This window comes from Lacerta agilis, chromosome 16 (genome assembly GCF_009819535.1).
Source record: "Lacerta agilis isolate rLacAgi1 chromosome 16, rLacAgi1.pri, whole genome shotgun sequence".
In the NCBI taxonomy this organism is placed as follows: domain Eukaryota; kingdom Metazoa; phylum Chordata; class Lepidosauria; order Squamata; family Lacertidae; genus Lacerta; species Lacerta agilis.
In genome coordinates, this window is record NC_046327.1 from 33316699 (window position 1) to 33340711 (window position 24013).

Consider the following 24013-nt stretch of genomic DNA (forward strand, 5'->3'; position numbering starts at 1 on the left):
ACCTGAGCAGGTCTGGGCATTGATACTCCAGCTAGGAAGTCTGTGTGCATTGCTTTGAGTATATATGGAAGAAAGGTGGGGTGGGGTGTAAACAAAACATTTAAGCTGATACAATGCAAAGCTGGACCGCTCTTTATTTTCACTATCGCCTTGCAGTTGAAAAAGGCAAAATGGCATCTTGAGCTTGCACACGCATTTCCTAAGTTTGCAGCCAGTGGCTTTGGGAATATACATACACCTTGCTGCAGTGGTGGACTTTGGGATCTCAAATTTCAGCGGCACCCTGTGCAACACTAAAATTATGTGCCCCACCTCTCACACTGTGTTCTACATCGTTGTTGCACCCAATGTAGCCGAATCAGTTGAAGTACCCAAACTCGCCTCTGGCTTCAATGTAATTGGCTCTCAAATATAGCCTTGGAAGTGACGAAGTTTTTTTCCCCTCAAAGAGCAAATGAAACAATAACAGCCATTCTCAAATTTAAATGTTTATTGCAGGGAAGAGAAAGCCTGCTTGAGACAAATTAAAAGAATGAAAAACACATTTGTGGCCCCATCCACTGGGGGTTGGGGGTCCTGAAACACTGAAACTCAAAACAGGGAAGTTGGTTTTGGTCTCCTTAACAATCATTGCCCCAGAATCATTTCGTTTTCCAGGCCCGAGGAGGACAAACCTTGCAGAAGACTCACCTCTTAAGAGTCCCCTTGCAGTTTCACCAAGTACAAATGGACATAACTGCACAGAAGCAGCTGCTTTCTGTTGGAGCCTGTGTAGTCCAACTAGTACGACTACCTTACAAGGAGAGACAGGCTTTTCAGAGCGTCTGGACCAGCCTTGTATTCCCCCCCCCCCCCAACATGTAGAGACAATGAAGCAGAGGGTGTGGTTCTACCCACAAATCAATTAAGATGCACTCAAGGTCATTGGGGCAACTGTCTAGTCAAAAGGGATAGGGAAATTAAAAACTTTTAACAAGGGAGGTAGTTGAATGTGACACACAGTTATGGCAGGAAATGAACTAATGTAAGCTTTGCTTCTGAACCTGGCCTCATAAGACAATCCACGTGTAACGCTCGTTGTCAGCAAGGAATTTCAAGGAGCAGCCTGCAGGGGGAAGGAGGAAGACATGAAATTAGCTACACACTGATCTGGGCCAGGCAATCCACAAAAGGGCACAAGTGTTCCAAGAATCCACCACTTTACAATTTAGGAAGGAGGCACAGGAATAAGCTGAAACTTAAAGCTAGCCCTGAGCAACAGCAAGGGAGAGAATGAGTCCTTCCATGTCCTAGAAACAAGACATGCGTTCCTCCATCATCTAACACCAGAAAAATGCTAAGATAATGTGCTGTTGTCCTCCTGACAGACACAGAAACCAGCAGCTGGCTCCCTGGTTTGAAGTAGGCTTCTTGCCTCATCATCAACCAGTCAACTATGACCACTAAGCCTTGTGGAAGATACCCAGGGGCCTCCTGGAAAGTGCTGAGTTACCTTTATGAAGGGCCTCGTTAGTCATCCTGTTGACATAACGACCACTGCTCTCTGGCACCAGCCATTTCATTACCATGTCCACACAGCTTTTCCGGTAGGAGCTCCACACACTGCCACTAAGGGAGGAAAGATGGGGCTCTATCAGCATCCACAGTCTGCAAACAGATCTCCAACGAAGTACTAAGGAACAAATCACAGTTTCTTTCCCCATCTTGGTATCATTAATTCACAACAGACTGAGGCTTCGTGAAATGTCTACTCATTTGCGACTATAAACTACCTTCAGCTGTGGGAACGGTTTTAGATGAAGCAGTATGGGTACAGGTGACAGTTGGCTTTAGCAAGCTCCTTAATTATTTTATTTATAAAAATATAGACTATTTCACAAAAAATAACGAAGCAGATTGCAACAAAAATATAAGGGGTGGAACTGTACTCAATACAGGCCCATAAGTTGCACAGCCAATTAAAAATAAATGGATGCAGTTCTACATGAAGAATTAGAGTGTTCAAAAGATGTTTTGGTACGATGTTCATAATACTGAATATATACCGAGTCACCAGACACCTCTGGGTAACAAGTCAACTAGCTGTCCAAGATGGATTTCCCTTACGGCACATCACACAATGTTTTACCTGGTCTGCCCTTTGACTTCTGTGAGGTCTCCCACACTGACTGTGACAAAGATACCAGTGTTCAGATCCCATGCAACTTTGAGACTAGTGTGATATGTCTTTGGCCTGTGAAAAGCAGAAAAAGCAATTTAGACAAAGCAGCTGTGTACACCAAAAAGCAACATCCTATTCCCAACCTCACAATGACATACCTCGTAAATTACTCCAAGATTAATCTCAGCAACTGATGAACCAGCCTATGCCTAGGTGTTGGCTCCAGGAAGAGATACTCAGAACCACAGCTGAAAGTAATTTGCTCTCAATATATATCCTCCGCAGATGCTATTTTCACATACTAGTTATTACCCAAGCATTTGCCCAAGTACTGAGATTGAGATTTTGCATCTGATTTCATTACCCAAGAGTAAATACTGGAAAATATTTGCTAGCTCGGTGGTTTTGACTATTTGACAAATGACATTAACCTGTAACTGACATTAATGTTACTATTTGCAGTATTGGGCAATATTTTGACAAATCAGCGACGACATTTGTCACATTTCAGAAATAAAAAGTTGCTGAGGAGGTAAAAATTTTCATTTAAATCTGATTTCTCCTCTCCCCCCCCCCAAAATGAGGTTCTACAAAAAATTCATTTAGCTCCACCCAAATCGAGACCAAAATGCAAAAGTGAGCTGGCAAAACAGGCGAAATGTATGACTTTTAAGCCCTATATATTGCTTATTCTACTTCCTTCTACTCTAGTAAATCACTCCAAAAGATTTCTCCCCCTACCAAAAGTCCTTCTGTGTCAAAATCCTAATACAACAGAACTTCAAAGAGAGAAGATATTCAGAGGCCCAATGTGGGCCTGACAGAGACTCACCTGAGCTGCCCCTCTTCATCAGGAGAAGGAAAGGCTAGGAGCAGGAGTCCGATATTGATAATAACTTGGTTGGTTTCTGGACACACCTAGGAAGGCAAAGTTGACAGCTGGTAAAAGCAAACTACCTGAACTGCACCATACTCACAGCTGAACCAGCAAGTCAGAATTGCTGACCCAACATCTTTCAGTACAGACAACTTTTTGGGAGTCATTTGTTCAAGCGCCTTATGTTTTTATAGAATTCTGCTATCTAACTATTGCTTTAAATCAGCAACTGGGTGAGCTTCAACATCACACTAAGGCAATAGTTCCATCAATGCAAGCATTTTAGCTTGCCAGATGGAACAATTCCACTTCTCCTCCCCGTGTGCTGTTCCAGGAGTTCCTGACCCACCCAGAGCCATTGCAGGGGGCAAATGAGGGGGAGGGAAGCCCTACTGTGCAAGAAGCAACTTCTGCTGATGGGACTCAGCAGGTGAATCCTGCCCTTAATTTCTTGAGAGAATTAAGTGCGGACGAGGGCTACACTCTTCCTGGAAAAGCAATTAAGGTCTGAATTCACATTCCCTGGTCAATACAACACACACACTTAATTCTTTGGCTAGGCATAACCCAAGCCACACAGGATCAAGAAACTGTGAGGTACCGTGGGAGAAGGATTTCTCCCATCCCTTTCAATCCTCCCCTGGGCCAGTCTTAGGATTGTGTTGCAGAGTACTACTTCCATTCTGGTGGATATGTCTCCCAAGAAATGAGAGGTAAATAGCAGTAGCAAGCTTTGCACTTTAGAATCAGACACTAGGGAGACAACTGGCCATCCCTGTCTTTAAAAAAGGAAGGATCCACATCAGCCACCTTTGGTAAGGTAGAAAAGATCTCCTGCTACCCCTTATTCAAGGCTCCCATACAAATTAGATATCATGCCTGAAAGCAGGATGGGACACTCAAAAGGCCCTAGAGTTGGAAAATCCAGAGGTGCCATAAACAGGTGATGACATGTGCTGGGACTGAATATAATTCACATGTACCAGCCTAAGTTACTTACGCCACAGCATTTTAAGTATGGCTTGGCACTATTGGCCAACATGGTCAATGGCAAGCATAATGAGAGTTCTGGTTTTCAAACAATGGTGCAACTGTTTCAGTCTCCCCTTCAGTCACAACTAACCAGAAAATTAAAGAAAAGGACTCCTGCTCATCTGCTCGTTTTTACCGAGGATAGTAGTGGGGCTTGCCAAGGGCTCTTGTAGTGTAGCAATAAATGCCAACTAGACATGCATTGGCTATTTTATTTATGTTGGTATCTCTCTCTGTTTAGCTTTAAAAGGATTCAATGTAGCTATCAAAAATTAATAAAAGAGACAATAAATAAAGCCCTTCCTTGGAAATAAAGTCCAGAGATCAATGGCTGCAAGGATGTAAATTACCAAGGAGCAACATGGTTTCTCAATGGCCCAAACTGCACCCAAATGGGGCACCGTTAGTGTGGTAATACACCCAACATTGTCTTACCTCCAAAATGACGATGTCATAGTCACTGAAGGAGCAAAACTGCTTGGACCATGAGGCATCGTTCCGGATCACCTCGTTAATGACATACTCAAAATCTAAAGTCAGTTGCTCCACTGTTAAGTACTGGCCCTGGAAAGGCAAAGAAAGATGCGGCTTTAGGAAACGGGAAGCATTTGCATGACCAGCCCTGCACCAGAGCCACCTTGAGACAATTCTAAATTCTCAAACATTTACAGCATAAAAAATTACAATGTGCAAAGCCCAACTATGAATCTAAAATAACTTGAATCCTAACGAAGCTTGGCAGGGAAAGTCAAAATGGCTGAGAGCACCTTCCAGAGACTCATTTGAGGTGGAACCTGCTGCCCCCCTCCGGTATCAAAACAGCTCCCTTTTAGCGCTGGAGGGTAGTTGAGAGATGCAATCTTTGTAAGTGACCTCATGTTGCAGATGATGGATGAGCAGTTGGTTCAAGTGAGCCAGGATGAAGGCTGCCAACTTTCTGCTAGTGTGTTCTGTAGGCCAAGTGCACCAAACACTAACAGAGCAACATCTCAGTAGCAGAAAGCTCAGTAACTGTCATAGGACGAAGGCAGATTTCGAGTAGAAACACCACCAGTTAGAGAGAGGACATTTTGTAACCAAATATCTCACTCTTCTGTTGAGGGGGAAAGCTGACTCTGCTCCTCTAATAATCCTTTAAGCCAGCATCATATATTATGAGCATGTGGCTGCTGCTAACCTCTCCGCTCCCTGATGAGGCTCTAAGGCACAGCTGTAATATATTGCCAAAGCCAGCCATGTGTAGCAAATCCAGGTGGAAGCACCCCTTAGGTGGCATATTGCTGGTGTGATGGACCTCCTACACTGTCTGGCCCATCAGTATGATAGTCTACATGATTAGAAAAGAGAAAGTTCAGCCCTCTAGGGACTGTACCATTGCAGAATGTAGGTGGGGGAAATTACGTTTGAAAGTTCCCCAATGTCAAAATTCCCAGCCTGGGGTCAATTAGCACATTAGGAAGGATTCGGATCTAGCTTTCTCCACAACTTCCTAGTTTTTCCATATGCAAAGAGCTGGTACATATGTAAGTCATTCAATTACTTGCTCATTCCTCTACGTACACATGTTTTTTGGGGTGCAGTCCCCAGAAGACTACACCACATACCTTTCTGAATGAGTTTCAGCTCTCAGTTTAAACATTTTGGGAGGTGAACAGATCTGTATTGAAAGCTCTGGGTTGTATCCAATGCTAGTCCTATTTGGAACAGACCCACTGAAATAAATGGACATGACTAACTTAGATCAATGAACTTCAACGAGTCTCTTCTTAATAGGACTAGCACTGAATACAACCCTCTCTTTAGTTGCAAAACTACACTTTTTCTGGTTATATGAAGTAATCAGTATACACTTCTGTTTAAGAAATAAGTGGGAATGAGAAACCTGCTTTAGTTTAAGTTAACTCCTCTCAGTGACTTTAGGTCACCTTGTTAATAGAAATAAATCAAGATGGTTCAGTTTAAGTGAACCAATCACAAGTCTAGGCTAGCTGCAAATCCAGTTTCTCTAATGATGCTGGGACCAGAACCACCCTCACCTGGCAGACAGCCTTCTCCTTCAGCAGCTTCAAATTTCTTCCTTGCAGGTCTGTCACAACAAATGGCAAGGAGATCTTATCATCCTCATATTCTGAAAGTAAACACAATATGAGACGAAGGAGAGGGTAATCTCACACAGTCAAAAGAAACAGATGTCAAGATGAAGCACCTGTCCAAGAAGCTCAAATTTAGGGAGAATGGAGAGAGAGAGAGAGAGAGAGAGAGGGCGAGAGAGCGCATCAGGGGCCAAAAGAATATTTGCTCCTGGAACAGGATGCTTCAAAAGGAAATTTCCATCTTTCCAACAATGTAAGGCTGAGGATGCTTTTCCCAGTCTCAGCTTTGCATTGTTGGAAAGATGAAATTTTTCCTTTCCCCCTCCTCTTCCCATTATATTAGCCTTCTTCACATTTTACAAGTATAAATAAATTTCTACTCTCAGTTTGGAGACTGCCCTATCACTAGTATGCCATACAGGTGGAAGTATGCAAAAATCAAAAGATAAGAAATTATTTCATGTGCTGTGAGGTGGGCAAGACTGAGAGGCCAGATTTGTGACCTGAAAGGGAACTGAAACCCAGGTTTCCTCATACTGGTCCAATTACTGGTCCAAGGCTCAACATTTGCTTCTAAGGGTGGATTCCCTAAACCCCAGACTTTTTGTAGTCTAAAACTGAATCTGCTTCAACAGTCAGTAGAGCATGATATTCTTAATCTCCAGGGTCATGGATTTGAGCAAACAATTCCTGCACTGTAAGCAGTTGGGACTATATGACCCATGTGGTCCCTTCCAATTCTACAGATTGTACAGATTCATGGAAAGTGGATGATTCACAGAGACACAACCATCCAAGGCATACTTAATGTCTTAACACCCAAATGCTTTCTAATGTGGGCAGCAGCAAGGGCATGTACACAACTCCCACATCCAATTTCCTTGTACGTGTAGCACATCCTCCTTTAGTTCGCTACCCTCCTCATGCTGCATGGGGTGGTCTGCAGGGGGCTTCTATGTTACTTCACCTGAGTGGGAGAAGAGCACTCCACATGACTGGTGACCCTGATAAAGCAGGTTCCCAAATGTGCAAGGCAATTCACTCGAGTGCAAGCAAAATGAGTACAACCCCCCTGCAGACCGCCCCCCACCTCAACATGGGGCAAGTTGAGGACTGAGCATGCAGAATGACACACATGGGGACACTGCATGCACACCCCTGCCCACAGATGCATGTCAAATGTTTTGAACATTTGCCAAGTCTACAATTTCAGGCATGAGGTCTACATTTTCCATGGCTGGAGATCTGTCACCACAGCCAACTCAAGCACAAAGCCAAGAACCCTAACATAGATAATCATGTTTTATTTGCCAAACCCTGCCAAAGAGCAACCTACTTGCCGCAAGCTTTTCCTAGCATTGTGTTCCCAACATCCCCCGTTCTGTTTGGTTCAGAGCAGGGATGGGGAACCTCAGGCCCAGGGACAAAATGCTGCTATCCGGGCCTCTCTATCTGGCCCTCAGAACTTTCTCCAGGGTATATCCCCCTCCACAGGTCATACCCCCTCACTGTCCCTGCTTTGCACCAGACATGTTTCTGCATGGCTAGAATGTGTCCTTGACCTCTGAAAATGCCTATCTGGATAGCAGAGGCATGGAGAGGGTAAGATGAATATCTACAGAAACTAGCCTATTGTAAGGAGGTAAAATGAATCATTATTCTGCCTATATTTGCCTCTGGCCCCACCAACCTCTGGCATATGTGTCTCGGAAGATTCCCCAGAAAGGAACACAATCCTTCGGCTGAAATAGGTTTCCCAGTTTAGGGAACCCAAACAATGGACACATGAAAACCAAGCAATCATGGTGAAGTTCAGCATCCTAGTTTTGCCAGAAAGATGAGTTGTTGAGACCTGCAACCTAAATCAGTTCAAGGGCATAAAATGAAGCAATAATGGAACCATAATTCAAAATGATTCAATAGATGGTAGGGCACCTACCAGTAGTTTTCTGGATAAGCATGTTTCAAAATATACATGCATGCAGAAAAAAGGTCTGTCCCCCCATCCATACTTTATGCAGACCTTTAGACTCTGAGTGAATGAATTCAGATGAACACCCTCTATCCACCTCTATCTATGCACTGAGGTGGGAAGAAGCTGAGCAGGATATCAGTGGTCAGGGGACAGTCTCAGCGCCGTGCTCAGCTCTCTGGTCCTCCTTATGACCAATAAATTTTGCAAGATGAATACGCCAGCTCCTCTACCTAACTTACACAGATCAAATAATTCAGCTTTCATTGGCACAGTTTGAGTTTCCTTTTCCTGCAGTGTACACACATTCCTTCCTTTATGCATCTGTAAACATATTGCATAACACTGAGGTAGGGTTAGGAAAATATCCCATGAAAAAAACCCTACATGCACACTCAGTTTTCTCTTGAAGTCACATATTAATTATCAATTTTTTGTCAAACCCATTGCCCTTAAAGTGAAAATAAAAATTAGCCTCTTATACATGGACTTACTTCTCAAGAGCTTCAACAGCCACTTGCTATGATTATGAACGAGTCACAATTAGGTCTATCAGCTACTATACTAGTAGAATTGGCATTACAAGGCCCATTCAGCCTAGGACACCTCACTGCTTCACATTAATAGGAGACATGGAAACTTTAAAGTCCCTGTGTTGTATACAGCATTTCCAGAAGAGAAGAGCAAAAATCTCTCATGCAGTCCCACTGCCAGGCCTGCCCCAAAACTGTTGGTTGAGTGTTCAGAGGGAGCCCACGAGATCAGGGGCAACACAAGAAAACTGCTGCTTGTAGCTGTACAACGGGGACAGCACAGGAAACATTCCCAAGGCTGAAGAAAAAGGCTTTTCCTTGTACATATAGGAAGTCAACCAAAAGGCCTGACACACTGTGCCTTCTAGGGAAGAGGATGCCTATCAAGAACCAGCACAGCCGCAGGCTTTGTTACTGAGCCTCTTTGATCGTGCCTGCAGATCCAGATGCCAGAGGTTCAAAACCCTGTCACCTGCTCCTTCCCCAAACACCATGCTTTGTTTTAAAGGGACACTTACCAACTTCTGCCTCAGAAGAATCACTGGGCTCCATAACATAACGCAGTTTAGTATAGTTCACGTAGCCTGGCTCTGTTGGCTGGTTTTCCAGTTCAGCACTGGCAGTGGGTGAATCTTTGGGAGATCCATCCACATCAGAGATGCTGTCTGTTCCAGGAGATGTGGAGCTACAAGTGCCACTGCCATGCAAGCAAGACCCCAATCTCTTCCCTAGATCCCAAGAGGATGAACTGCCCTGGCCAAGGGCCCCATCAGAGTCAAGAAGGGACTGAAGCCCACTGCCTGCCTCCTCTTCCATCGGGGCAGTGCCTTTAGCTTCCTTGGCCCTCCGGAAGATGTCCGCAACAAACTCTTTTGCCATAGCTACAGCAGGGGAGACATGGTTTCCTGTGTCCTGCGGAGGCACGGCAAGGGGCTGCTGCAGTGCAGCTCCACCCTGACAGTAACAGTTCTCTCTTTCTAGCCCTTCTTCCAAGCCCGCAGGGCACTGTGAGATGAGAGCTGTGTGGCTGACTTCAACAGGAGACCAGGGCTGACGACTCCTATCATAAAGAATTTGGCAAAAGTTGCTGTCATCTGAAAGAATGTAGCAAAGGAAAGTTAGAAAATGCTGAATATATTGCAATTTCTGCAACCAATGTGCAGAATCACCATGTTTTCAATCACCAACAAAAGTAGTATGACTTGAAGATAGTCAGATATCAAGAACTGATTAAAATCTTAGGTTCTGTTCCCTCTGGAAGGGGAAAGATGCAGTGATAAAATGTTTAAGGGGCATGGGAAAGTGTTGTTGCACTCAGGTTCTGCAATCAGGCTTCCAATGGGCTCCTGGATGGCCACTCTGAGAACAGTGACAGATTAGATGGGCCACTGGCCTGATCCAGCAGACTCTTCTTATGTTTTTCTGCATGTTGTTTATATCAAAGCTTTCCTTGCTTCCCACAGGCCGGCTGGACTTCAGCCTGTCCACAAGCCTACCTCTTTTTCAAGCAGAATTCACATCTATGACAATGACTGGTTTAGTTCAGAAATGGGGCATATACATATTGCATAAACATGTATACATAAACTATATATGTATATAGTTTTAATTATATCAATCATTTTTTAAAATATCACTTTTTGTTTTTGTTTTTAATCTGTAAACTGCCTTGAGTTCTGTCAGGGGAAAAGGAGCGGGGTGTGTGTGTGTGTGTGTATATATATATTATAATAGTAAGCATTGGAGTTTTAATCCCTGGCACCTCCATATAAGGATTTGCAAGACAGATTAGTACAGTGGTGCCCCGCTAGACGAAAATAATTCATTCTACGAATTTTTTCGTCTAGCGGTTTTTTCATCTAGCGAAGCGGCAATGATAGCCGCGCTCCGCTAAACGAAAAAAAAAAAGACGAACATTTTTCGTCTTGCGGGGCAGCTTCCGCTAGACGAATGCCGTTCGTCTAGCGAGTTTTTCGTCTAGCGAGGCATTCGTCTAGCGGGGCACCACTGTACTGGGAAAGATGGACCAAAGATGCAAGTGTCAATTGGGCAGTTCCTTATTTCAGCAGCACAGTCTTTCTAAAATTTAATTTAGCGTGACAAATACTTCCCACCCCAAGATGGACAAAAGTTGATAGAACCTTTCATTTTTAATGACTGAGGTCACCAGGATGCACTGTGGGCAAGTAGCTCCAATATCCAAGAATTTGGTCAGTTGCCTGCCCTGGATGGGGTTGCACTCCCCCTGAAGGAGCAGTTTCGCAGTTTGGGAGTGATTCTGGATCCAGCTCTGTGGCTGGAGGCTCAGGTAGCATCTGAGGCTAGAAGTGCCTTTTCCCAACTGCAGCTAGTTCAACAGCTATGGCCGTTCCTGGACCAGGAAAGCATTGCCACAGTATTCATGCATTTGTTAGTTCAAGACTGTATTAATGCAATGCGCTCTACATGAGGCTTCTCTCATGCTTGATCCAGAAGCTGCAGTTAGTGCAGAATGCTGCAACACAATTAAGGTCACGTCAGCATAAAACACCTGGGCTCAGAGGTCTGCACTGGCTGCCTACTCACTATCAGGCCAAGTTCAAGGTGTTGCTATTAGTATAAAAAGCCTTTAACAACTTGGGACTAGTTTACCTACAAGATCACCTTGCCCCATGTGCCCACTTCAATTGGCAAAACTGGCACTACTACAGATGTCACATAATACCTCTTCTGCATCTGTAAGGTCTTGATCATTTAGTGTGGCACCATCTACACTTTGGAACGCCTTGCCTATTGATATGAAGCAGGTGCCTTTTACTGTAGTCTTTTTGGCGCCTGCCAAAAACATTCTTGTTCGGACAAGGTTACCCAGATGTTTAGAAAGTTCAGGTTACGTTAAAGTATGGTTGTAAATTTTTCTTGATTTTATTGTTTTACCTTTCTGTAAACTGCTTTGAGGGTTTTTAAAATATATAATCAAGCAGTGTATAAACTTTATGAAATAAATAAAATATTCCAAGAGCCTATTCCTCTCACCTTCATTAACCTTTCCAGTCCACCCTTTCCTTTACTTTCTCAGAAGCAGCAGAAGGCAAAACAGAGATCAGTGAAAGGGCTTTCTCTGCGACAGCAGTGTCTCTTTCACCATCCCAAGAAAGACTCGCCTAACACTGATTTCGTTATCTATCCAGTGCCAGATAGGCCTTTTTTTCATTTGCTCAGGCTTTTCAGATGTTTGTCTGAAAACTGTATAAACTTATCGAGCCAAGAGGGTAAAAACAATGTTCTGTCATTTTGTATTTTTAAACATCAATGCCTTTTTATTATTTTGTTTGCCATACTAAAAATCCTTGGGGTTGTAAGAAATTATAAAAATGCATTAAGTAAGTTCACCTCAGTTTGAATTAGATTTTTAGGACTGAAGAATTCTTTTTGATACATAAAAGTGGAAGCACTTCAATTTATTGCAATGGGGTATCTTCTCAGTGTTCCAAATGAAAGGAAGCTTCAACATACGAATGTTTTAACTAGGCAGTCCCAGTTCTAAAAAGGAACAGAGGCATGCAACACTTGAGGCTGTACATCTCAAAGCTCACCTTGCACAGACTCTCATCCAGAGGCTGAGAAGTGATACACAAACTTCCCCATACTCTCTTACCTGATGTGTGCACAGAAACAGCACAAGCTACCAGAGAATAGCTGGTATTAAGCAGCACCACTTGGTCCTTCTTAAGCTGGAATGCTGGCTGGAATGTGGGGAAAGGGTACACCACCTGGTACTTGGTGTGCAGCATGAACCCATGCTGCAAACATTTGGCATTTGGATCACCTAGAGAGCATGTACAAAGGATCATCAGCACCAACTTAGGGCAAGCTCTGAACATGGGGGGAAAGTAAATATTTGTTTTCTGAATTTCTAGAGAAGAACAATTGGCACCTCTTGGAATTGGGATGGCTCTAAAACTAAACAAGTTCTTTATGGCTATAAACAAAAGTTCAATGGCCATAAATTGTCAATGTTTCACACTGATTATTGGTTTCATAAAAAAGAACTTTTGGTGACTGCCACATTTTAATAACTAGAAATGCATGTAATACGAAAATATTTTAGGAAAATTACATTGAGCAGAAGTATTCTTTCTAATGATGTGAATCGTGTCATTTCCCCACATTGGATTACAGGTGCAATTATTACTGTTATAGCTATCCTACTAAATTTTTCAATCAGTCCTTCCAAGATTATTAATTTAGGGCACTTTGCCAGCAATAGGCCACTCACCTGGATGTGCAATGGCCATGTCCCTGCAGCTAGGACAGTGCACAAGAGGAGGCATAGCAACTGTACTAATGTAGATATCACGATGGTTTTCATCACTCATCATCATGTTCATGAGCAAGCCATTGGCTGAACGGGTACTACCAGGAGAGAAGGGGCAATTTTCAGAGGAGGAAATTCATGTATCCATCCATCCGTCTTTTGTTCAAGCTCAGAAGTGACCACACGGAATGACAGGAGTGTCCCAGCATCACAACCAGACTTTCCCTGCTCTATCTGAGGTTTCCAGGGATTGCACCAGCAACTTTTTACATGAAAAGTGTGTGCTCCAACACTAAGCTATGATCCTTCTCCATAGTCACACTAACTCATTCAATGGCAAAAGAACAGCCTCTTAAACTGAATTCTTGCTAGCATCTGTTTTATCTGGAGCTCAAAGCTCTACTTTGAACAACATGGGAGTAAGAGACCCTTGGTTCAGGAAAGGTAATAATGTCTTGACAAACTCTGGAACTGACACAATCCTTTTGCTTGATTCAATTAATCAAAGTAAGGGGGCCATGTCAGTTAAATAATTTGTAAAGACACCAATACCTTTCCTGATTTTTAGCAATCCTTAAAAGGCAGAATGCAATAAGCAGTAATCCAGAATGCCTCAAGCAAGTATAATGAGTTCCTGATTCTCGTGGAAATGTGGGAAGTTCAACTGACAGATATTGCACTCAATCTCAAAAGCAAGTTTCATTGAAAGAAACATACTTGAAACCAAAAACGATGACCTTGGAGGAGTCACTGGGCCATTCACACACAGTCAAGTAGAGGTCACTGTAGATTTCCTCATCTTGGAACAATCGAACCTGACGTACCTGAAGGAGCAGCAGGACACTTGGTAAAACTTCAGAAACCCCACCTGGGCCTCAGAAAAGAGACTTAGCAATAGATGACCCCACGAAAAAAGGGAGGATACACTTAAAACCTGTATCCAACAAATTAGTCCCAATTAATGGTTTGGAGCTGTACAGTATTAATTCATGGAGGAAGCAGTAAGCACCTTCTGTGATTAAACCTTAGTTCAAAAGGGTTTTCTAGATTTGTGAGGATTGCTATTTTATATTCATATATAAACATAATTAATCCAGACTTAATATCGATTGACGCAGCACACTACCCTTGCCAAATTTGGTGCATTTCATAAGAACATAAGAGCTCTGCAGAACAGGAGGCCCATCTATTCTCAGTGGCCAACCACATGCTTTGGAGCAACTCCCATCATCCCTGACCACTGGCTACACAGGCTGGGGATGACAGCAATTATAGTCTAAAATACATGGAAGGCACCAGGTTCAGAAGCCTGTAGTAAGCCAGTGCATGACAGGCCCAAGCATAAACCAAGGATACTGACAAGCTGGAACGTGTCCAGAAGAGGGCAACCAAAATGGTCAAAGGCCTGGAAACAATGCCTTATGAGGAACGGCTTAGGGAACTGGGTATGTTTAGCCTGGAGAAGAGAAGGTTAAGGGGTGATATGATAGCCATGTTCAAATATATAAAAGGATGTCATATAGAGGAGGGTGAAAGGTTGTTTTCTGCTGCTCCAGAGAAACGGACACGGAGCAATGGATTCAAACTACAAGAAAGAAGATTCCACCTAAACATTAGGAAGAACTTCCTGACAGTGAGAGCTGTTTGGCAGTGGAATTTACTACCAAGGAGTGTGGTGGAGTCTCCTTCTTTGGAGGTCTTTAAGCAGAGGCTTGACAGCCATCTGTCAGGAATGCTTTGATGGTGTTTCCTGCTTGGCAGGGGGTTGGACTGGATGGCCCTTGTGGTCTCTTCCAACTCTTAAGATTCTATGATTCTACCAACGTGAAGCCAGTTAATAATACCCTCTAAAAGTTAAAGTACTGGTTTGCTTTTAGTAGGGGTTTCTTTGTCTAAATTTGTAACCCCCTATTAATCAGAACCTGTATTTGTGTACAGCAGTTCACAAATATTAATTCCCTTCGATTCAAAAGGATTCACCTTGGCCTGGTTCACACATCATGTTAAGCCATGGGGTTTGTTGGTTGGTTGGTTTTAAGCAAACTAAAAACTATAAGTTGTCCCACAGATGATCGGACTCTGGCTTGCTTTTGAAAACTTGCTTTGTTTCCCACCCCCATTCTACTCTTCACTGCCTGCTTGATCCTGTTAGTACCTTTGTGGTACCCCAGTACTAGCATCACCTCAGGAGGTCACCAGCCTCCTTACCATTAGTCACCTAAGTGAACAAGGTGGCAGTGAGATCTACTCAAAAGTTATTCAGCTCATCTCTGTGGCACCCAAGCCATACTGGCTTCTCACTCTTACCTATAGAGAGAGACCTGTCCTCTGAAGCTGATAAGCTCCCTTCATCCTTTCCTTCTATCGCTCCACTGAGAAAGGATTCCCCCCCCCCCAGAAGACTTTAGCCTCCACTTCACCCCACCTCCCCACAAATCTTTGGGTGAAGAGAATTATTGGAGAAATGTATTAGTCTTTGTTTAGTTTAGTCCTTTCAGAAAGCCAACCAGGTAACCAAACTGCCTTCTCTTTGCACCTCAACTGCACTCTTTTTGCCAATGGAGACATTTTGATTCATAATCAAATTTATTGATTACAAAATCAGAATAGACAAAAGCGAGCAAACATCCATACAATTTAATACAAAAAGTGTGGAGAGGGGAGTGAAGGTAGTGTCAGAAGGGGGCATGAGTTCAAAGGCTACTGGTGTTGTGAGCAAAGATGTACAGCAAAAATCAGTATTAGCCTGAATCATGAAGAAAATGAGGGCAATGCTCCCAAATGAACTTAAATTAACATTACTGCAACACCAGGGTCTTCTAGACACTTTCATATTTTCATGGAATTTCTAGGGCAAGATTCAACTAACCTCTTGCATTAGCAGGAGGCAGTACAAGGATTTCTGCTGGTGCACTGGGACTTTGAGCCCCTCTTCTCCCCCCATGCCATCTCCAAATCTGCTCCAGAGGGTTGAGGGGTACATGGAGGGGAGGAAAGCAGGGGGCAAAGTCCAAATACGTATTATCCCTAAAATGGTCAATGCAGGCTTCCAAGGGTGTCAGAGAGATGCTCTACCAGCCAGGTAACAAAAAATCTATTCACCACTGGAAGCTCTGCTAGTCGTGCAGAAGCAATGGTGCCAAAGTAATCAGTTTTATCTGCCTTTACTGCCACATGGAGAGCATTAATGCACTCTCACTTGTGTTCTGTCAGGTTCAGAGATTTACACTACCTATGCTCTACTGTCAGCCTTCCTGAAGCAACAGGCACATCAGACAGAAAATTCCTCAGAGCATTCAGGAATCCATCAGATTCCATAAGTCTCCATATACAGACTATCTCAATGTGCTCACCACTAATAGAGTGGAGTAGTTGCATTCAACCCAAATCTAACCAGGATACAACCCATCCATGACAATAACTCACAACGGAGTATTAGCAATCTGTTCTGTGGCAAAGACCAGGTCAAGGGTGAATCTGGCCTCATGGGCCGGGCTAATGATGTACTGGGCAAATGGTGCACCTGAACATGGAAAACATAAAGTCCAAGCTAGTCCATCTGAGGCAGCCTCAGCAAGGGCAATGAAGTCAGCCCAACTCATTAATGCTTCTGAGCTTCTCATAGAACCAGGTTGGCCACTGTGAGAACAGAACACTGAACTGGATGGGCTTTTGGTCTAACCTAGCAGGGCTATTATGCTCTTAAGTAGATCTTCCCAACTATAATTGGTCTAGGTTGATAACAGAATACATGTGCCCCAGGAGTGCACAGGTTTTGTGATCAGCACAAAAAATGGCATCCACTACCCCATAAAAAAGAAACTACGTCCCTTGCCAAAAACAGATTAACTAACACTTGTTTTTGTACCTATAAATTATCTGCAAAGTCTTTTTGCCAGACTGATAAACTGTAGCTTTTAGATGCTTGGATATCAATAAGCAATCTGTACACCCGTGATAAGCAAGTACTGCAAGTATGCAAGGGCAAATATATTATTCTACACTGGCTTCAACAGATGTGTTAATCTTTCCTAGCAAACTGCCTGGACGCAATTACACATGAGAACTAAAGTTCACACGCTTTGCAAATCAGTGTCACAAATATAGAGCACCCAGCTCAGAGGCGCCAGGTTGCCCCCAAGATTGGGGGGGAGGGTGCCATGCGACGTCACACACATCTCATGACACCGTGCAGCCTTCTGCTAGGCTGCACCAGCCCCCACAGCATGGAGGGGCTGGGCCCCCTTCAAACAAATATTGAGGGAGCCGAAGACACCTTGCCCCCTAGAGTTGGCATGCCTGACCCAGCTATTTGATGGGATCCAACTTCAAGTATGGCCCAAAGATCATACTTACTACTTCTTGCTGCCAAGGTGAAATACACTGCCTGAATCCTGATTTCCCACTACCTGAAGTTTTCTAAGTGCCTTCCACAGTGTTCCACCAATAACAAGGCAAGTTGTTCTTAATTCTGAGGACCAAGCTAATTCCCCTAACTCACAACAAGGGGGAGATCTCAATTCCAAACCCATCATACGCAGCTTGAACCATACCATTTTTAGTTTGCTGTGGACATTGAACTCCCACCAATAGAGATGGTAGATATAGAAGGAGAAATCATCATCACCACTGCTGCTGGTGTAGGACAAGACGTATCTCCCACACTTAGAGAAGCCAAGGAAAATGTGCCTGCAAAGAAAAATACCAAATTAAGACTATCAGGTCCATATGTAGAATGACCACCCATGCAGCTAGGGAAGAGCCAGCACAATGACAGTTCATCACAGAATGAGGGACATAGTCTTACCCTGCACACAAGAAATGTTCATCAACAATGCTCTTCAGGGATACACAAACTCTTGGTGGTAGCTTACGGAAGAGGCGAGGTGAGAGCTGTCCACTGATCTGCAAGGGGTATCAAAGACAGTAAAGAAGGTTCTCTTAAAGATCTCAAGGCCATTATCTAATGTACAAAGTACCACAAATAGTCAAAAGGGAGAATGGGCCACATCAGAGATACATGGGTGTTAATGGTGCTTAATCAGCAGCAGAAGCATCTGGTGCCATCTTTGTAGTACCGACAAGTCACTGATTCTTGGCACAAATCAACTGCAAACCTTACAGCACAGATGAGCCATACCTCTAGTTGCACATGAATATCACTGCCCCACTCAAGAATCAAGATGACACAAATGAATAGGAATGGACTTAAAGTGGCCAACTTCTCACTTACACTCTTTGCTGTGGTGTTAAAGACACAAGGAATGATAGCAGGTGCCGATGACCCACTAGCTGGCTTGTACTTAACATTAAACTATGGTTTAGTGTTAAACGCATAAGCTAAAATGAGACTCGCACACTCTTCCCTTCCTTCTCCTTAGCAGATGTAAGGAGGACGTAGCTAACACTTTGTTTCATTTCAAATAACTCTGGGTTACATTATACTGTACAGTAGTACCTTGGGCCTTGGTTGACGAACACCTTGTGAATCGAACGTGAATCGCTCCCAGACGTCGCAAACCCGGACGTCCAATGCGGCTTCTGAACATTTTAGAAGTCGAATGGACTTCCAGAATGGATTCCGTTCGACTTCTGAGGTACGACTGTATATGATCCAGAAAGTGTGGTTGAAAGAAGCCACCTTCTTAATCATAACCCATAGTTTGAAAATGGCTTGTTTACTTTAGAAAAGGGGGTGAGGAACTAAATTGAAGAAAAAGTAATGTGGCTTCACACAACACAATATGGCTTTACAGAAGACAATAGCAATAGATTACTTTTATAAGTGATTTTACATGCTCACAGAGAATAGGTCTGACCAAATGCTTTTAGTGACAATAAAAAGGAAGCTCTGTGTACAGATGTAATATACATCTGAATAACAGGTGCTGAGGAAAACCTCCTGTTGCTACCCATCCTCTATATGCCCTGCCTTCAGGAGCATCTGACTGCTAGATGATGGGTTAGAAGGATTTTGGTTCAATCTAGCAAAGAAATTATGTTCTTTCTTAGGAGGCTCCCCAAAAGACTGGCATAGCAAAGGACGATAAAGCGTTGAAGTACTTCATCAAACAAGCCACAACATAAAAGATTAATAATGAATTATATCTGTAGAAGTGGGAAAATGGCTGGGAACAGATGATCTGCCCTTGGCTGTCCACTAACTGTGAATCTGAATGCCATTGGTCTCTGCAACTCAAGAAAAATATAAACCCCTCTCCATGATATACATTTTACATTCTCCCCAATTTTATGTTCCTTCCATCACAATACGTCACATTCTTTCAATATGCTTGCTCTTTCCCTACACATGCGTCTGTAGATTACATCTTTGTCTTACCCAGAACCACACAACCAGTGTTAGAAACTGAGATATGAAAGCTAGGAACTAAAGGGCACCTTAAACCAAGGTTATGGGAGCAACAACGGAATGCCTAGGCACACTTTTTATAACAAGAATACAAAGCTGAAAATCAATGAACTGCAGCTAACAATATTATGTTCATTTTCCACATGGTCTAGTCCTGCCCCCGCACACCCCCACTAATATTCTTAAGAGGGTCTCTTCTCTGGTCTTCAGAGTAGTTTGAAGTGAGGAGGCAAAAAAGGTCCTCCTTTCCTTCCATTCTGCAGTTTTGATCTGAAATTTTAGGTGCAGTACTGTGCCCAGAGCTCAGAAGCTGCTCGCGCTAATGAAATTCCCCATCGCAAAATGCGCCTAGAACAATGGGAGTTTCGAACATTGCACACAACCCAATGAGGTAAATCAGGCAGACAGAAGAACGACTAGCCAAAGGTCATAGGATTAGCTTGATGGTAAAGCAGGTGTTTGAACCTGCTCCCTTGTACTAGCGCTAGCCTAATCCAGGTAAAGGTAAAGGGACCCCTGACCATTAGGTCCAGTCACGGATGACTCTGGGGTTGTGGCGCTCATCTCGCGTTAATGGTCAAGGGAACCGGCGTACAGCTTCCGGGTCATGTGGCCAGCATGACAAAGCCGCTTCTGGCAAACCAGAGCAGCACACGGAAACACCTAATCCAACACAGCCAGACATACCTCCATATACCATTCACCTCCTCCAAACTATCCACTTTCATAGATAAATATTTTAGAACAACTCTTAATGCTTTCATCACACACACAAAACTATTCATTTATTTCAATTATTTATATTCCACCTTACGTACAAATCTGTCAAGGTGGCTTAAAAGTAACTTTAAACTGCATTTTTATAAATGAATGAATAAAGCCCACAACATAAACAATGTATAAAAGTAATCAGGATCCTTCCCACAGGGCAGTTACTGGTAAAAAGGCCCTGAGGGTAGGGATGGCCAGCTGTGAGGTTCTCCTTGCATGCATCCTCCTCTCTACTGGACTTGCTTCCACTGTAACAGTTGACAGCAGCTGGGCCTGCGGAGTGAAGGGCAGTGGGAAGTCCAGCTGCAGCAGACTGTGAGGTTTTGGTTTTTGTATAATTATTAGCTGCATGTGTTTCCCACCCTTCCTTAAAGCAACATTCCACCACCATCTTTCACAGACTCCTTGCACACCCCCAACCACAGGCAGCAGCTAATTCCCTCGTCCTAGTCACTCCTCACCAGCCTCCCTGGTGTCACACAATCTTCTTCAGCCTGTGACTGCACTTCCATCACAGTCTGCCATTCACTCTCCCTGTACACCTGTTTCTCCTCGTGATACACACACCTATACCTACAGTATTAGCAATTCCGAAGGGGTGTGTGTATTGGTTTGTTGCAGCAGAAAAGGCTAAAACTTGGTTTATGTGAGCATTAGGTTTCAAGGATTTCAATACCCAATGCACAACTATGTGCAAGGTGTTTTCACATGGTTATAACCTACTGTATTCCCATCCCATCTCCATACATTCATCTTACAGATTTTTATTTTATTTTAAATCTAATTTGTATCCCCAAATCCAATTCATACCCTCAAACATGCACACCTTCCCCAATTTACATTGAACAAAGGCCTTTTTGGTGGTGGCTGCTCCCAGATAACTTTGGAACTCCCTCCCTGAAGAAGTGAAGACTGGCTCCCTCCTAGTATGTACTCTGTGTTCTTTTTGTTTTTATGTTATGTTTATGATGTTACTCTTGAAAACCATAAAATACATATATTTTTATTTTAAAATTGGCTCCCTCCATATTATTCCAAAAAGCTTTTTGAAAATTGTTCATTTTTAATGAGGGGGTTGCTGCTGTGATTGTTGTTGTTTTCATCTGTATGTTTAGACTAAACGTGTGTGTGTGTGTGTACACACACATATATACTTACTAGTTTTTATTCTACTGACGTTTAATTGCTTTTTATTTATTATTCCCTATGTTCTCAGCCGAGTCCCTGTCAGGGAAAAAGGCGGGTTGTATATATAAATAGATATATTATACTGTATTGGTAATGGTAACAGTAGTAGTAGCAGCAGTCATGCAACTAAAAACATTATTGTTTAGACAAGCCTACCAGATGAAAGCTGAGGTAATTTTAATCTGCTTTAGCATTTTAACTTTTGCATGTTTTAAAGTAGGGTTGTGAGGTCGTTGTCCCCCCCCCCCCGACATTCATGTTTTATCTTCCTGTAAACCGCTCTGAGGAGTTTTTTTTTTGGGGGGGGATCAACCAAGCGGTGTGTACATTTTATTAAATAAATAAATAAATGAACATACAGTATAGACATTTCCTGCCTTCGGCGCGGAAGGTCTCAGCCGTGTCACCACCACCGCCACGCAACCCCGCCCGGCCGCCTTTCTTTCCGCCCCTCCCCGCACCCCTTAAGATTTCTTCCATCCCCGCGGGGTCTTTTCCCCATCTCGACCCCACCGCTTCCCACACGCCGCCAGTCCCTCGCCTTCCAGCTCCGGCGCTCAGGGCCAGGCCCCGCCGCCCCGCCGCTTTCCTCACCTTGACGCGTTCGAGCTGCCTCACCACATGCTCCCGCCTCCCGCCGCGCCCGGACTCCGCCGAGCCCCGCTTGCCTCCTGACGCGCCGCCGCCCCTCTCCGATTTCGAGCTCGGCGCCATTTTCCTCCTCCTCCGCCACCGCCGCCAGAGCAGCAGCAGCAGAAGAAGAAGCAGCAGCCTCTCCCTCCCCCTCCCAACGAGCGCCCCGATCGGAGCCCCGCCCATCGCTTTCTCCTCATTGGCCAGCCTCGCGCGCGAGGAGTCGCCGCTAGCCGCGGCGCTCTGGAATTCTTATGCGCTCCTCTCTCGCTCTCCATTGGCAGCCGCTGCCGCCGATCATCCCAGCCGCCTGCCCCCCTCCAGAGCGAAATCCCGCACCCGCGCGTGCTGAGCTCTCACCGGCTTGCGATTGGTGGGACCGCTTTTCAGTCTGGGAAATAGCTTTGAGTTGCCGCCGAAGAGAAACGATGCGTGCCTTAATGCCCCGCCTTAACTGGGTTCTCAGTCCCGCCCCCAACGTAGAGGAAGCCGATAGGGCAAAATAAAAATGTGCATGTTGCCGTGGCAACGAGGCTTCGGCCTGCAGTCCTGTCAAGCGAGGACCACAGGGAGCAAGAGGGAGCCTTCCTTACCTAGGCAGGAGTTGATAGAAAGTTGAGGGGGTGCGAGTGTTGACTGAATTCCCCCATACCAAGACAAGCAAAAACTCCCTGCAAGTAGAAGATGAGCACGCAGGCAATAAAAGTACTCACCCACTCAGCTCTCTAGCTAGCTTTCTGCCTGCAGGGAAGTGCTATTTTCTTTAAGCACCAGGGATGGCGGCATTCAATCTGGTTGCAGGAGAGGGAGAGATGGAAGAGAGCTCCATGGCCTCAGCTGACAGGACACACACACACAACATTTGGCTCCCCCATCTCTTAACTGTTTCCATTCAAGCTGGTTATTATAAGAACAACTATGGAACTTTGAGAACTGATGCATAAGTTTTCCAGTTTCTCCTTTCCCCTCTGTTCTGAACCTCCTTTCATCTGTACAGAAAAAACGGGTGATATTATCATTGTGGTAATTATACAGAGTTGTGCGGAAGTTGCCCTAGGACATTTGGCCTTTTGAATAGTTCTCTTTTTCTCTCCTAGAAGAAAACAATGCAACACACTTGGTTTTAAAATTTAAAAATAACATGACTTTTACTTGCTGTACTTGCTCTTGTCAGATTGAACATACAAGACAGGCAGGTAATACATTACTGAAGAATATTTACATGAATTTGTACCTGAGACTGACCAATATTTACTGACTACCTCTGAGGCAGACAGCAGCCTAGCACACAACATGCTTGCTGCTCTCACAGTTAAAACGCACACAACAGTTGATAACTGAACTAAGGAGTGGGGGGGGGACTGCCTAAGGCATATGGCATTACACTATTCTATGCTACAGCATTAACCCTTTGGGATGCACCATTCCCAAAATCATTTCAGTATTATCATCAATTAGTATGTTGATTTATAGCATTCCACAAGGCTACACACTTTCTGCCATAGGTGTAGACAAGGGGGGGCCAGGGGGCAACTGTCCCCCTAAATCAATACAAATCTGAGGTTCTGCCCCCACAACAAAAATCCTGGCTATGCCCTTGTTTTCTGCTTTTTTCTTGCTGTTTAGATTTGTACCCATTCTGAACCTGAGAGATCAAGGTGACTCACAGTAATTATGCTATATGAGAATTATTTCTCCCTCCTAAATGTCTACAACCTAAATTGCATTCATTCTGTTTTCCTCAAAAGCTCTCTTAACCACAATATTAGAATTTCAGCCAGAATGTATACTTCAGATAAAGTAAAGTACTTCCAGGGCCAAGAAGACTGCTTAAGACACACCAATTTTGGCAGCACAAGTTTGATGAGGCAGAGGAGTAGATAGATAATTTTCAGGAAGTGGCCCTTGCACTTGTAAATTGGGTTTTGCTGTAGATGAGAATGAGAATGACTAACTTCTATGGAGAAACTGCCACAGGTGTAAGCAAAGCATACTGCGTGTTCATTTGACACTCTGTGCATGTGTGACATGATGTCTGACAAAGAATTTGTGTGGCTGGAAAATCTGCTTTTAAAACCCACTTAAG

The 24013-nt window shown here is 43.9% G+C and overlaps 1 protein-coding gene across 1 annotated transcript; it reads right to left on the reverse strand.

Annotated features, from left to right (window-relative positions):
- Window positions 1–475: 475 nt before the first annotated feature.
- On the reverse strand, window positions 476–22036 carry DCAF15 (DDB1 and CUL4 associated factor 15). The gene is made up of 13 exons (XM_033172731.1): window positions 21889–22036; window positions 17773–17870; window positions 17519–17654; window positions 13683–13789; window positions 12927–13063; window positions 12306–12476; window positions 9187–9762; window positions 6107–6198; window positions 4506–4634; window positions 2994–3079; window positions 2129–2233; window positions 1493–1608; window positions 476–1105 (listed from the first exon to the last, which is right to left on the reverse strand). Exons 1-13 carry the CDS (start codon window positions 22006–22008, stop codon window positions 1050–1052), a joined length of 1929 nt encoding a protein of 642 aa, XP_033028622.1. The 5' UTR covers window positions 22009–22036; the 3' UTR covers window positions 476–1049.
- Window positions 22037–24013: the final 1977 nt, after the last annotated feature.

Excerpts from the sequence above, each read along its gene's own strand:
- DCAF15 (XM_033172731.1), bottom strand. The coding sequence starts at position 22,008 with ATGGCGCCGAGCTCGAAATCGGAGAGGGGCGGCGGCGCGTCAGGAGGC. Across the intron at positions 13,790-17,518 it reads TCCACAGCAAACTAAAAATG|GTACGTCAGGTTCGATTGTT; the intron begins GTATGGTTCAAG and ends CTGCTCCTTCAG. Across the intron at positions 1,609-2,128 it reads GAAGTCAAAGGGCAGACCAG|TGGCAGTGTGTGGAGCTCCT; the intron begins GTAAAACATTGT and ends TTCCTCCCTTAG.